Source organism: Triturus cristatus, chromosome 5_2 (genome assembly GCF_964204655.1).
Source record: "Triturus cristatus chromosome 5_2, aTriCri1.1, whole genome shotgun sequence".
NCBI lineage: Eukaryota > Metazoa > Chordata > Amphibia > Caudata > Salamandridae > Triturus > Triturus cristatus.
This window is the reverse complement of record NC_140588.1, coordinates 302,064,986-302,080,119: the sequence shown is the minus strand read 5'-3', so window position 1 is coordinate 302,080,119 and position 15,134 is coordinate 302,064,986. Positions and strand designations below refer to the sequence as shown.

The following is a 15,134-nucleotide window of genomic DNA, read 5'->3' as shown; positions in this document are numbered from 1 at the left end:
CCAGATTCAGTGAGAGGAAAGGGGTGTTGTTCATGCTATTTCATTGCACCAAAGAAGGACAGAGGCTTCAGACCTATACAGGACCTTGCCCACTGATGCCTTTCAGAGGATAAATAAATTCAAAATCATTGCCCTGTCTTAGATTCTTTCTTCTCTCGACCCAGGAGACTGAATGGTGTCCCTGGACTTGCTGTGTGCTTATTTTCATATACCCATCCTGCAGTCCCACAGGCATTACCTTCAGATCACAGTGGGAACAGAATACTTTTAATTCTGATGGACACATCTGCCTGTGAAGTCCTCACCTTTTAAATTACCCCTGCGCCAGCATTCCACGGAATTTATTTTCTTAGCACTCCCACGTCGACGAGGGCATCACAGTAGCACAGCTCCGCTTGCGACTCCGCATGACGTCATCTGAGCCATAAGAAGACCTAGTCGGCCTGCTGACGTCAGATCCTTTTTTTCCACACCGTTGACTAGTAACTATTTTTTTTAGGGACTCTCCATTTTACATGTGATAACATTGTTTCTATGTTCTATTTCGTGTTGCAGTGAGAATGGCTACTTCGAAGAAGTCTGGTTTCATGCCCTGCAAGGAGTGTGGGAGCCATATGTCCATCACGGATCCCCACGACGACTGTCTCTGGTGTCTTTCTTTGGACCACAATGTCCAAGGGTGTTCGTGCTGAAGGAACGTGAGGCGAAACTCTTCATGGCGCGGGCGGAAAAAGAGAAGAGGGGTCGGAAGAGATCGAAGTCGTCGACCTCGCATACTTCGAAGAAGCATAAGAAAAAGAGAAGACATGGGTCTCGACGTCTATCTACAAAGGGAAGGGCTTCAAGGTCGGCCTTCCTCGTACAGCGGCGTTGTGACAAGATTGCCATCTCGCCGTCGCTTACTCCTTCTCCGTAGGCGACTCCGCCCCACTCTTCGGCGTAGAGGGATTCGCCAGTGCCCATGGATTCTCCGGCAACAAGGGAGTCTTCTCCCACTCCTGTGGCTTCACCTGTACCCGCTCCGATGTCTCCGGTGCTGCAGCCTCAGCCCACGTAAGGCCTCGGATGGATCCAGACCAGGGGGTTTGGATCCTTATCTTCCTTTTCCAGGACAAGGAGCCGATCCATCGCATTTCCTAGATGCGATGTTTGGCATGTTTACCAAGGGATCTTACCCTACTGGTGCGCCGTCTGGCCCCGTGAGTCTGCTTGCCTTTAATTTGGGCATCCCCCAGTAGTATGCCCATGCACCTTTAATGCTGACGGCTCCGTCATGGCAGTTTCCGGCGCCAAGGTTTTCGACTCAGATACCTCAAACTCTGGTGCCGTGTGGTGTTGGGCCAACATCTTCCCGGATTCGAGCGGCACCGTTGCCCACTTCGGAAGGTCCTCCTTCAACGCTGGCATCAACGGCGCCCGCTGATGCCGATCTCGAAGCGACATTCCAGGAAAGAAGAAGCGCAAAGACTGTTGGAAGAAGAGGAGTACCAACAAGAACACGCGGAAGGGGAGATCCTCGACTCCGTGGGCGATTTCGAGGGCTTATGGGAGCCAAGTGCCCTAGATATTACACCTGAGTGGGAGCTTTCTTCTCTGAAGGCTTTGCCTTCACAAGATGTTGCCCCTTACCACTCAGTCATCAGGAATGCCGCTGACCTGTTGGCCCTTCAGTTGCCCTCTGCTGAGGTGAAGTCAAATATCTTGACTGCCGTGTTGCACTTTCCTTCCTCTTCTGTTGAGCCTCTGCTGCCTTTCAAAGAGGCGTTGACGGAGCCGATTATGGAGGTGTGGCAGAAGCCCTTGTCTGCCCCTACAGTTTCTAGGTCAGTGGCAAGACGGTATAAGCCTGCTCCTGGTGATCCAGCTTTTCTTTCTGCCCATCCTTCGCCAGAAAGCTTGGTGGTTCAGACTTCTAGTTTCAAGCAGTCAACTGGATCCTTCATCACCACCCCGGGGAATAGAGACTCAAAAAAACTAGAACAGTCTGCAAAAAAGGTGTTTTCCTCAGTAAGTATGGTTCTGAAGTCGACAAATGCCACGTGTTTGCTAGGAAGGTACATTCATGCACTAATGGATTCTGTCAAGCAGGTAGCTCCTAAATTGCCTTAAGATGACTGTGTTCATTATTTGGAAGCGCTATCAGACACTCAAGCCGCAGCCCGTCAGTTAATTCAGTCTGGTCTAAACACAGCGGAATCGGTCGCCAGGGTGATGGGCTCCTCGGTGGCTACCTGGAGGCATGCCTGGCTTAGGTCTTCAGGTTTCTCACCAGATGTACAGGCTACCTTGCTCAATCTACCCTGCAATGGATCTAGAACCTCCAGTCGCAGAGGCAGGCTCTACACGCCCACCTCCAGAGCCTGCACCTGCATGCCTGGAGATTGAACGGGGCAACCGGAGTTCTTTCTCTCTCTCACCGGATGTGGTGGATGTTATTTTATCATCCAGGAGACACTCCACCAAATCTATTTATTCCTCTAGGTGGTCCAGGTTTGTTAAACAGTGTGGAGAGGGGTCCATTGATACTTTGAAGGCCCATTTATCTGATGTACTTGGCTTTTCACTTTCCTTGACTCAGCAAGGTTGTGCTATGGCTACAGTAAAGGGTTACTTGTCGGCTTCGTCGGCTTTCCTCGGTTTGCCGGACCAACCGTCTTTATTTGAGTCCCCCATTGTTATGAGGTTTATTAATGGCCTCACCAATAGGTTTCCTCCCACTCCCTTCATTTTGCCTCAATGGGATTTGAATTTAGTACTTACTTTCCTGATGGTTTCTCCTTTTGAGCCTCTTCATAAATGCCCGTTCAGGCTTCTTACTTTCAAGACGGTTTTTCTGATCGCTATTACCTTAGCCAGGAGGGTAAGTGAGCTTCAGGCTCTTAGTTCTAAACCTCTGTTTTTAACCATTAATGCAGAAAAGATGGTTCTTAGGACCAGGGCTGCTTTCCTGCCTAAGGTGGTCACTCCTTTCCATCGAGGGCAGTCTATTACCTTACCTACCTTCTATCCTCCCCCTCACCCTTCCAAGGAGGAGGAAAGTCTTCACCACCTGGACCCAAGGAGGGCTGTTAGTTTCTACCTGGACAGTACCAGGGACCTAAGACTTGATGACCATCTGTTTGTGGGCTATGTTGGTAGGATGATGGGCAAAGCTATCCATGAACGAACACTTTCCAGGTGGATCATCTTGTGTATCAAGATCTGCTATACCTTGGCCAAGAAGTGGCTGCCTGAAGGTATTAGAGCTCGTTCCACCAGAGCTAAGTCATCTTCTTCTGCTTTGGCTAGAGGTGTTCCTGTTGTAGACATCTGTAAGATGGCAACTTGGGCCTCCCTCTACACTTTTGCGAAGCATTACTGCTTGGATTGAGAGATTAGGAGGGTTGGCCATTTTGCACGCTCTGTTCTGCAAGAGTTTTTGTTATAGGCAGGTGGACACCCTCCTCCAAGAGGGGACAGCTTGGGGATTCAACTCAAAAGGTGAGGAATCCACAGGCAGATGTATCCATCAGAAGAACAAGTTACTTACTTTTGGTAACGCTTTTTCTTGTGGATACAGTATCTGCCTGTGGATTCCACATTAACTCACCTGCCTCCCCGTTGTCCACCTGCTTATACCCAAAATCTTCTGACTGTTCGACATTATTTTACATATGTCATTTATATCCCATACAGTTTATTGCTAGGAAAATATATATATATATATATATATATATATATATATATATATATATATATATATATATATATATATATAATACTGTGTATACTTGTATTATGTTTTCAGTCTGCCCATTCGTCTCGAGCTCTGAGTAAAATACTGGACGGACCTGATCTGAGTCATCTTAATATCCCAGACTGGCCCAGTAGAGTATGGTACCCAGGACCCCTGAGTAGGAGAATTTGTCAGCCGATCCGGCTACACTTATAGATGACATCCTGTCTCTGCAACCTACACCACATGCTTGATGATAGAACACATTTTTCTGCCGCTATTCTATCGGCCAGCCAAATTAGTCAATCTTATACTTTTTATCTGATTCGATTTGACAAAGCCTATCTATGCTGGTCACTCGGATAAATTTATTGCCTGATGTGGCTCTTGTCATACTGACCTTCTGCAGGCCTAATTTTGTGACAGCAGTGCCTTGCTGTTGGCACAGTTCAGAGTTTTCTGCCAGCCCATTTGGCTTCTTTGATTTACTGGATGAACACTGACGATTTAAAAGACCTTTTGTGATGCGTTTTATCAAAGGTCTGACCTGCGTGTTCCCCCATAGTAGTTTGTTGTGACATAGTGGGACTTGAACTTAGTGTTGACATTTCCTTTGTTCATGTCTTTTGAGCTGATGTGCAGCTGCTTTCTGTGACTAGTAATGCCCAAAACAGTTTTCTTGATTTTCGTCATCTGTGCACAATGCATGAATGAGCTGCAGGTGCTCTTGGTGCAACCCTCTGGCGGCAAATGCTCTTCACCGCCTTCTTCCCAGACAAATTAATGCATTGCTGATGACTTGGGCACTCTTTTTATCCAAAGTTGTCACACATTTTCACATTGGCCAATCTATCCATTTTTTTTTAAAAAGCTCCCTTTTGTGTAACCAACTTCTATATGCCCCCAGTAATATGTGCTCACAGTCCAATTAGGATGGACTAAACAATAATATACGGTGAACACTTCTATAATGTAAACATTTGCAACTCTATCTCCAATCTTTCGCATGCAAGTGTCGACACCTCTGACATGTTTAAGGGGTGTTGAGTGATTTTCGATGACAGGCAGTTGCATAGATGACAGGCCTTCAATTCTCTTTCAACTCTCTTGTCGAGATGTGGAAACCAGACTGAGCCTCGGAGAGCTCGTTTGGTGGCATCAATTCCACAATGTCAATCATGGGCCACTTCGATTATCTGTTGTTGCAGACTCACCGGAGTGACAATTCTTGAACCTCTTAGAATAATTCCTTCCTGTGTAACAGACAGTTCATCTTTGACATTTTAAATCTTTTGGTATTCACCCTCACTGGTAAGAGGTCGAGAGTGCTGGTACCGATACTGATATTTAATAATGTCTTTCAGTTTTAGCATGTCACTTTCTTGACTCATGGTAGTGACAAGTTGGTCCAATAAAATGGCAGCTGGGATGCTTGATTTCATAATGAAACTTATGTATACTTCAGTCCTTCTTGGAAGGATTGCCAGGGCACTGTAGAGGCACTTGTGAAAAGTTGCCTGCAGGGTTTTGATCTTTCCCTGGATGATGCAGGATGGTGTAGCTGTATTCTTGCAATCACAGACCCCAACGTTCAATGCGACTAGGCATTTTTGCCTTTGTATTGCCAAAGATGGTCAACAATGTTTGATGAGCTGTCACAAGCATGAAGGGCTACCCATACAAAAATACTTGGAAATGTTCATAAGCCCACAACACTGCCAAGCTTTCTTTCTCAGGTTATCAATAAGCACGTTCAGTTTGGGACAAACTTTGGCTTGTGTAGGCCGCACTACGTCTTGGAGCATTTGGATGTCCACTGCCTTGTACCAGTATGGCGCCTAACCCAACTGGGTTAGCATCAACGACAACCTCAATATGAAGCTTTGGATCAGAATATGCGATTCCAGTAGCATTCTCTATAGCCTGTTTGATTTTCTGAAAGCTTTGCTCGCATTCATGTCACCAATGAAAAGAAACCTGTTTTTGTCAAGTCTCTTAATGGCGCACTAATATTGGCAAAGTCTCGTATGTATCTAGAGCAGTAGCTGGCCATGCCAAGGAATGAACATAACATGGAAACATCTTGTGGAGGCCTGGTAGTTGACAGAGCTTGCACTTTAGCTGGAATGGGTGTCATGCCCCCATCAGAAAAGATATGGCCAAAGAATGTTGACTTTGTGTAATGGAACTCACATTTCTCAGCATTCAAAGTTGAACCTGCATCAGCAAGCAAATGACACTTTCGTGAGAGCTTTATCGTGCTCCTGCCATGTAGGTCTGAAAACCAGTATGTCATTACTATAGTTGAAAGCATTCATGACTGCTGTAGGATACGTTGAATTACCTATTGAAAGACCTCGGCAGCTGATGACACACCAAAACATAGTATTTTGTAACAGAACAACAGAACAAACAACATCTGTAGACATGGTTGTAATGTACCTGCAGTTCTTCTTGAGTTGTAACTGATGATAACCTTTATTCAGATCAAGGCGAGAGAATACCTTTGAACCATTTAATTGTGCTATGTCGGTATTGTGCGGACCTGGATGTCCTTCTCTTTTGATTGCCTAATTTGCTTTACACATATACACGCAGATGCATACAGCTCTTTTACTGTCTATTTTGTGTACTACCACTGTGGGGGCAGCCCATGGAGTTGGACCAGTGGAACACTCAGTGATATCCTGTTTGAGTAAGGATTCAAGTTCTTTTTCAACAGCTTTCTGTAAGTGAAAGGCATTTAATCTGTGTCTTTGAGCAATAGGACGGACGTCCTCATAAATGTGTAATTGGACCTTCATAGTTAGTTTTTCAAACCCATGAAACAACAAAGGGAATTGACTTATTTACTATTTCATGATGAGCACTCATGCTATAGTTCACTGATATCAGTCCCATATCAGCAGCTTTGATTAAACTGAGTAAACCGGCTCTTGATGCCATACCTTGAAGTACATGAATGGGTGCTTGTTCTTTGGTTTTCTTATGTTTCGTTGTTGCTACAAATGCACCTTGACTTTTCAATGGCATGGATGCAGCCCATGTATACACTTTAGTTTTCAATGGCGTAAGTCGGGGCAATTGAAACAGTTCATTATTTTTCTCATCAGGCATAATGTTTACTGACGCACCACTGTCGATAATGAAAGGTTGAACGACCGTTGACCTTTAGTGTGATTTTCAGACAGTGTTTGAATGACTTTGGTGCTTTGTCATGTCGACTTTTCTTGGATCGGTACATTTCCATACATGCGGCCAGTCCAACATGCGCACGTTTCTCTGAGGTAAACATTGACATGGCACAACCATCTTCTTCACTTTCACTTGACATTGGTACTGAAGACATGTTCGACGAAGATTAAGATGCCGATCAGCTTTGTTTGGTGTCGATTTGCCTCAGCTTATGGATTCACTTGGACTTGTGGGTGTGTGCCGAATGTTGCTTCTGGAACGTTTGGGCGACCATTATGTATTCACGCTGTGTCACTCCTTTATTCAGCCTTTGCAGATTTTCCCCATGGTGGGACATTTACCTTTGTGTGGAAACTCAAATCCACATCTGAAGCACAACTTCTTTTTCGGAGGAGAAATCACTATGTGTACCTCAGCCTTGTACTTTGGCTTACTTTCATGCTCATGACTGACTCACTCTGGGCACATCTGGCCTCCATGTCAACAGCTTGCCGATCAACACGCTGTTTGGCTTGGCAGCCATAAGAACTCGCTCCAGACTAAGTTTCTCTCAGCATTCGCCGTCTGAACGAATCTGATAAGCATCTGTCAGTCACTCTGAGGCATATAGCTTCCTCATTAAACTTGTTGAACTTGTAGTGTTTGATGAGCGTATCCAGTTTCAACAAATTTGTTGATGGTCTCTCCAGCTGTCGTTCATGACTGAAGATGTGTCTTTTGTAATCTACATTCGGCATTGGATTGAGCTTGAGATTCAAGGCTGCTTTGATTTGACTGTATCTAATTTCATCAGCTCGCTGCATGTTCTTTGACTTCTTTTACACCTTCACCAGCAAGATTCTTAAAGTATTTGATAATCTTTTTGTTATGTGCTTTTTCCTTTGCATCAATACATTTATCAAATGTCTCTACATTGGCAGTCCGTCTGTTGCCAATATTAAGCTTTTTGGCGTTATCGAATGGTGTTGGTGGTTTCAAGAAAACTGTGGCATTGTAACCATCGGTGGAACTCACTGATGTGGAGAGCTGCGTTCTTTCTGAGGCTGCTTGGTGAGCTTGTTTGTTGAAACCATCTCTGGAGCCTTGTGATGTGCTTCCCTTTGGATACTCTTTGAAAATGACACAAGACATGACCTCTTTCTTGATCTCCATTGGAAAATCAAACTTTCACGATTCCTATCGCTGCTGTCTGCTTTCTGAACTTCGGAGACCTCAGGTGGTGTTCTGACCCCCACTTAGCAGCTTTGATTTGGTGGCGCTTTGGGTATGGACTGCTCCACAAGCAGAACCCCGGGTGCTTCCACTGAGGTCTCTCCCTCCAGCGCTGTGGCATGATGCCTTTATTTAAACAGTACTGGGTGGCAGATTACCGTTTCTTGTATCTGTATCGCTTTGCCTTTAGGTATCTCTTTGTGCTGTCTGACACCTGGTTGATCTCTGCCTTACAGGGCTTAGTTGGCAGTGCTTCTCTGCAATTTGCTGCTCTTTCAAAACCTGGTTGCTTTCGCCTATAGCATTATCACTCCGTATGATGTATTGCTTTGAGTTGCACAGTAGCGCAGTACAGTACCTCTCTTTGCTGCCTTCCCAGCAGGTTTTCAGACAACGATATCTAGACTTCTCAACAAAGCTTTTGTTATCGTCAAATGCTTTACTTGGACTGGGGCTGTGTTGTGACTTCACATACAACAAACGTCAATTCCCCACTTCGACTGAGGCACACATGGCAACCAAAAGCAGTTTGCTTGACCATGGCAAACTCTCTGGGAGAAAACTGTCGATCTTTGGGTTACTTATCCTCTATTTTGTCGCCAGTTGTAGCGTCCTCCCCAGCCCGGGTACTCGCCAATGACAACACCACACACGGAGCTTAGTATAACCTGTCATTATTATTCTGTGTATAGCTGCACACAACATTCTAAATCTGCATTCACTTAACTTTGCTCGAACGCTTACAACACCGCTCTATAGAGTCCGTCAAGAGCCACAAGGGTTCCGTCATTGCAAACTCGCATGACACTGCAAGCAGTGGAAATCATGGTCTGTTCTGTAACTCCTTCAAAGGAGCTGAATACTAGTAGACATAGGAAATGGGAAGAAGAAAGAGTATTCGGATATCGGCAGACATTTAGGTCATAACATTATACTTTCATTGCTGGATTGGATTTACTGCGTCAGTCACCTTCATGTGACCCCATTGATGTGTTGATCTGATGTCTCTACCCACCCCCAGTACTCTGAGGCAGCTGTTTGTGTCCTGCACACTATAGAAATTGTAATGAAAAGTAAAGTAATTTAAAAAAAGAACGTATTGTAACAAGGTTGGGGCAGAGTGAATGATAAATTACAACAAGTAAAGGCATCTTCATGGAATGGTACCCATGGGAATTATGAGCTGTGTGGTGCTGTCAGTTTGAGTGGTGGAGATACTGCAACTGATTCCAAAGATATTAGACAAACAAGAAGAACAATAGACTTTGGCAAGCTGGGGTACAAAATGTGCAGACAGTATGCATCACCCTATCTTTATTTTCAAATAAACGTTGTCTCTTGTGTTTACATGCTCAAATTGTCTGCTGTTTAAAAGTCTATGGTTGACACCATCGCTTGTCCTAAACTGCACTGCGTGTTGGTAGATGCAAGAATGACTATTTGTCACTTAATGCAAGTCTAATATTTTGATTCTGCTATCGTTTTCTGACTGAGTGCTTCTTCTCCACATTTCAGAATGATATTTTTCTCCGACATTACGACAAAGGCCCCTGTAGGAACAAGCTTGGGCATTCCCGAGCCTCAGTCATGTGGAACAGAACACAGGTAAGGAAAGAAGAACTCAGTTGTGAAATGAACACAAACGTGAACTTATGCATTCAAAGGGGACCATCCCCCGTCTCATAGTTGACGTTTTCACCATAACTGCCTCACTATCTCCCTACATTCGTTTCCTCGAACCACACTTGAGCAAAAGTCACCCTAGCTATGCACCCGATAACCCCATACCTAAATAGGCCACAGTTACATCGCAGTCGAGGAGGACCTATTCCATGCTAATTTCATCTCGATTGCCTTGTAATGATCTCACCTTGTTTGTACTTTGACAACTCAATAAAAACTGTTTTAAAAAAATACACAAGTGAACATGACCTGCCATAATACGAGGATGTTCTCTTGCACGTCTTGAAAGAATGCGTGGGTTTTATAAAGCGTGTGTCAACCCTTAGCAGTGTCCTGGCACTGTGAACTGCAAGCAGAACGAAAAAGAAAAGAACCTTCTTAGCACCACATTAACGAGAAGAAAAAAGCCACGTTTTCAATTGGCTGCGAAATACAGATTCAGCGCTCGGGGTCCAAGGTTCAAGAGGAACATGTTTCCAGGCTTAAGCCCCCAAGAAGGAACCTGTAGTCTGTGTGTCTAATGCCATAATTCTGTAGTGTGCACTTTGTTTGTGGAGAACTTGTCAATTGTGTGCATTCTGACAGTCATTATTATTTAATATTAAAAGAATAAATAACTTGTATTAAGGGTGAATGTGCACCTTTTATTTCTAACAGATTACTAGCCTTCAGAACCCAAATGAAGCGGGACATGGCTCATTACTTAATGACTTGTATGGTAATAACTGTGACAACATTTATTGATTTCTGTAGCTTTGCTGTCATTTCCTCAAACCAGGACTCTTGACATTGGCTGCTAGCATTCACTTATTAGTTTTAATATCTAATTCACGCAAGAAAAAACAGTGTCACTTTAATTTCGGGGGAACTTCTTTTTTCATACCAGGTGGGGTAAATATCTTGTTCTTCAGGGGATGGCAGAAAGCTCCTTTGTTAATGCGTAACCAAAGCACGTCTGGCTGAGGATACAGCGATCTTATCCTGATAGGAATATTTTGTTGGGTAGCTCAGGAAAACTGCGTATTGGAAATCCCCCACTTTTGTAAATCACTACGTTTAAAAAAAAAAAAAAAAGATTGATTTTCTCTAAAGATATCTTCTCTAGGAGATCGGACATGCCCACATAGCTTCGATGACCTGTAGCTCTTTACCCCTATTACAATCCACACTTCGTGAAATCCCTGGTTTATGGCTGGACCTTCATCTTGGACTGCTGTATCCAAACTACATAGGGGCTTTTATCCTCTTGATTGCATATTGCAACATGATGTAGGAGCCTTGAGTGACGTAAGAGCAGGCACGTTGGCGGCGTTAGTGTTCAGACATTGTGTCTCCGGTTTCGGGTCTATTATGATCCTTGTGTCGAGTTTTCATAGGCTGAAGAGAAGAACGTCCAGATGTTACCTCCTCGTCCATTTATCAATGTGAAAATGGCTCACCCTTTAAAACTAAAGCAGCTTGTCAGTGTTGGTTATAAGATTATTTATCTCGTTCACAGATGTCATTTCCTGTCTCAGTCACCAGAATTGCTTGCTGTCTGTAGTAATCTGGTTTCTAACAGATTTAGCCTCTGTGTTGCTTTGTGTATAAACTAGGACAATTCACTCAAGAAGCACGTGCGTGAGACTATGTCACTGGTATTTTTAGACAGGAGTGGGCCAGGAATGGGCCTGCTTGAAGGCTGTGTTGGCACCACCTTAGATGCTGTAACTCGCTTTGAAGCGTGAGACCAGAAGACAGGCCACATTTAACCTTGGTCATGCTCGTTAAGGCAACCCCTTGCTCCACATTCCAATTTTAGATCTCTTCCATCCAGTGCAACTTGGTTTTGCTGTTTCTAGGCTGACAAGGACTCCTTTCACGCATAAGACCAACTGCAATTAATCCAATATCAACATCAAACATTTTGTTAGTGTTTTTCTGGTTTAAAAAAAATACACTGTATTGAGAACTTAACTGTTAGGCTGGTGGTACTACTGAGAACTAGTACGTGCATTTACAGGGTGATCCTCTAGTAGTTGTCGACTACATTATGCACCTACTATCTAGATACTCAGTTTTGGGAACACCCTATGAAGTTGCACGTTCTGAAGCAGGATTTTTCCTATAAATCGTAGGTAGACATCCCATCCAATCCCAGATGTAATATAGGTTCATAATTTCCGATATGTGTCTGGTTATTCATGGAGACATGTGTAGTAGAGAACTGTTCCTTATCTGGAGATGCTTATAGTCACTGCACCGTACCAGTCAAAAAGGCCATATTGCACTATTGTTGGCTGTGTAGGTTTTGGTTTGAGGTCGAGCTTACTCAAAGCACATCGTCACTTTGGATTATGATCCACACACACAATCAAAGAGGTGTTGACTTCTTCCTTTTTACTGCATCAATAACGACAGAAGAGATACCGAAGAATTGACCGCAAAATTTTTCCCAGGAAGGCTTCTCCAGCTCTTTTCAGCGTGTATAAAGTAGCAAGAGATTTGCAGTCGCAGGAAGCTTCCACACAGTGCTTTCCATTGTTTCCGCAAAACTTCGTGTAACCTTGTCTTAACACTCTGTGCATTAAATGAGCCGTTACTGCCCGGTACGGAGTACCGGCACTTTTTTATTTTGAGAGGGAGAGTACCGGCACTTCTCAAGAGAGACGTAATACTTTTAATTGGAGAGTACCGGCACTTCTCAGAAACAAGCAGGTACTTTGGTACAGAGTACCCGCACTTCTTTTTTTCCATTTCAAGCACAGTTCACACTACTTAACAAGCATTGGCATAGCCAATAGGTCTCGCCTTTCGGACCTTATAAGTGTTTAGCCATGCAACAGTTGCATAACTAAACACGTATAGGGTCCCAAAAGCGAGACCTATTGGCTATGCCAATGCTTGTTTTAACTGCTGCAATCTATTGAAGCCTCATGGAGAACATCAAAGCAGCCCTGCGGCCGCGAAAGTGATCGTGATCGAACATCAAAGCGGCCGTGCGAAAGTGAAATTAATCGCGGTAAAGCGCGATGCGCGCTCCCGCGCACATGCACTGTAGCTCTAGGCTGGCCTGGTAGCACTTTTTGGAGCCCTCTCAATAAGACTCGCCAGACCAGCGCATGCGCTGGGTCAGGCGAGATCTAAAAATGAGCTTGTGGTTCAAAGGACCCCAAACTGCGGGCGCCTGTACAGTTGGCGAGAAGGTGGAACAGATCACTTGTCTCAGGAGTTGTGCGCTTCTATCAGGTCCTGAAGCGCTGACTTGTTTTGGCGAGTTTTGAAGAGGTGCAAAATGGACTGGGGCTGCCGTTCTTAAATATACTGTACTGAAAATGCTAATTATATTTTTTTCTTCCAAACCTCCCTGCTGTTCTAGTTTCTCAAATTAAGCACTCAAAATCTCTCTCTGAGCCTTTCCGTTAGCCTGACTGTCCTTTTATGAGGAATTGTACTCTAGGTATCTTTCCTCACTCAAACAGAACAACACTGTTGCATGAATGAAAGAAGTCAGTATCCTAACATGTTTGCTCATTCTCTTTTTTCCATTTTTCCTCAGGTTGTGGGGATTCTTCTGGGCCTTGGTATCCTCGCCCTGGTGACCTCGCCCTTGCTGCTCCTGGCCTCCCCGTGCATCATCTGCTGCGTCTGCAAATCCTGTCGGGGCAAGAAGAAGAAACACAGCCCACCGACCACCTAAAAACGGCCTGGTGGTCTCTGCACTGGACTGCGCACGAGAGAAAGCACAAAGACTGGGCTTTTTTGGCGCCACGCCTGCAGAGCGAGGGTGCCGGCCCTTTCCAAGACTGAGGACAAGTGCCTATTTGTTCCACGCTGGGAGTCTGCTCACCGGCTCCTACAGCTGGAAGGGGAAACCTCCCTTTCCATTATTTATGTTGGTTTTTTATTTTAGTGCATCTGTGTCTCCTGCAATACAGTCCTTATTCATAACACTCAACAACGTGATGTGGAAAATCCCTCAATGGCTGCAGTGTGGCGAGATCATAATCATAAGTGCGCATGCGGACTGGCAGTACACTGTGAGCCCTGCAGGTTTCTAAAGATGACACCTACCCAGGCTGAATACACTTGCTAGGCAAGGTTTCTTCAAGGGAAGCATTTAAGCATTCAGTTTGTTCCACGTGTCCCACGACCCTCCAGACATACGGGTGTTCTTTTCATACGTGGTACCCCTCTCACACATAGGGGGCTGGAGAAAGGGCTAACATGAATGTTTTGTCCTGTTTGCTTCTTGGCTCAGAAACATCTTTTGCCATATGAACTTTATTTTCTAAAATGTCTGCCACTGTTACTAACACATGTAATATGTCACATATAATATGTCACGTGTTTTACATTTTAAGGCAGCTCTACGCATTACATGGCAAAGAACGAACATACATATTATTGCCTTGTGTGGGTTATCGATTATAATATGTAAATGGATTTCTGAATCGAAGTACAGGTTCACTGATAAGTTTAGCTGCTGCATTCGGTCAGCAAAGAAAAAAAGGTGATTATTTGATTAATGCTTTTTAATATAGTGCTTACCCTTTAGGTATTGTGTATGGAGAACCCCGCAAGAGGGATGTCCGCAACGGTGGCCATGGTTTGGTGTAGTCTATTTTGAGATGTTGGCCATGACTCGTCATTCACTGCTTGCTGTTCATTAACATGATGCAGCTGCTCCGTGTCCATTTACAAAATGTCAGATCAGTAAAAGAACGGTTAGAATATATATCCTTTCCTGACTTCCCCTGGTAAGGCCAACATATTAAACAAGCATTGTCAAAGCCAATAGAGCTCGTCTTTCAGACTTGTTGATTCTGCCAGTGTTTTTTGTTCATGCTGTTCAGAAGTGGCTGCCAGTGTTTTTTGTTCATGCTGTTCAGCAGTGGCAAATGCTGTACAGCATGAGCAAAAGGGTGGGGCGTGAAGGGGGAGCAGCAGTGAGGTGGCTGCTGGCGGCCTCAGCATTTTGTGCGCTCACGTAGTACATGCTTCTTTTTTGTGCATATGATGTATGTGCCATTTTATTATTTTCCGATCTGAGATGGTAAATTAAAAAAATATCAAAATGAAGTACCCCACAAAAACTAATGCTGCCTTTGGACAATGGAGGAGTGGGTCAGGGTCGCCCGTGAACGAGAGGGAAAAGCACACAGGAAAGGGAGCTACAAGGAGGGAGGGGGAGACGCCCACAAGGGAGAGAACAATACAATGGAAATGCACACAGGCGAGAAGTCAAATCTCCAACCTTTTCTGTACTTATGTTCAATGAAATGCATTGAGAGCTACTAATATTATTAGTGTTGCATAATATCCATTTTATACGTATATTAATTCAACC

At 44.4% G+C, this 15,134-nt stretch overlaps 1 protein-coding gene across 1 annotated transcript in view; it reads left to right on the top strand.

The window, feature by feature from the left end:
• The window catches only part of RNF144B (ring finger protein 144B), a 252,111-nt gene extending 237,529 nt beyond the window's left edge, over positions 1 to 14,582 (top strand). Inside the window, exons 7-8 of the mRNA XM_085607055.1 lie at positions 9,638 to 9,727; positions 13,344 to 14,582. Of these exons, the coding sequence (XP_085463181.1) occupies positions 9,638 to 9,727; positions 13,344 to 13,484 (231 nt within the window). The 3' untranslated portion in view covers positions 13,485 to 14,582. The remainder of the gene's footprint in view (positions 1 to 9,637; positions 9,728 to 13,343) is intronic.
• Positions 14,583 to 15,134: the final 552 nt, after the last annotated feature.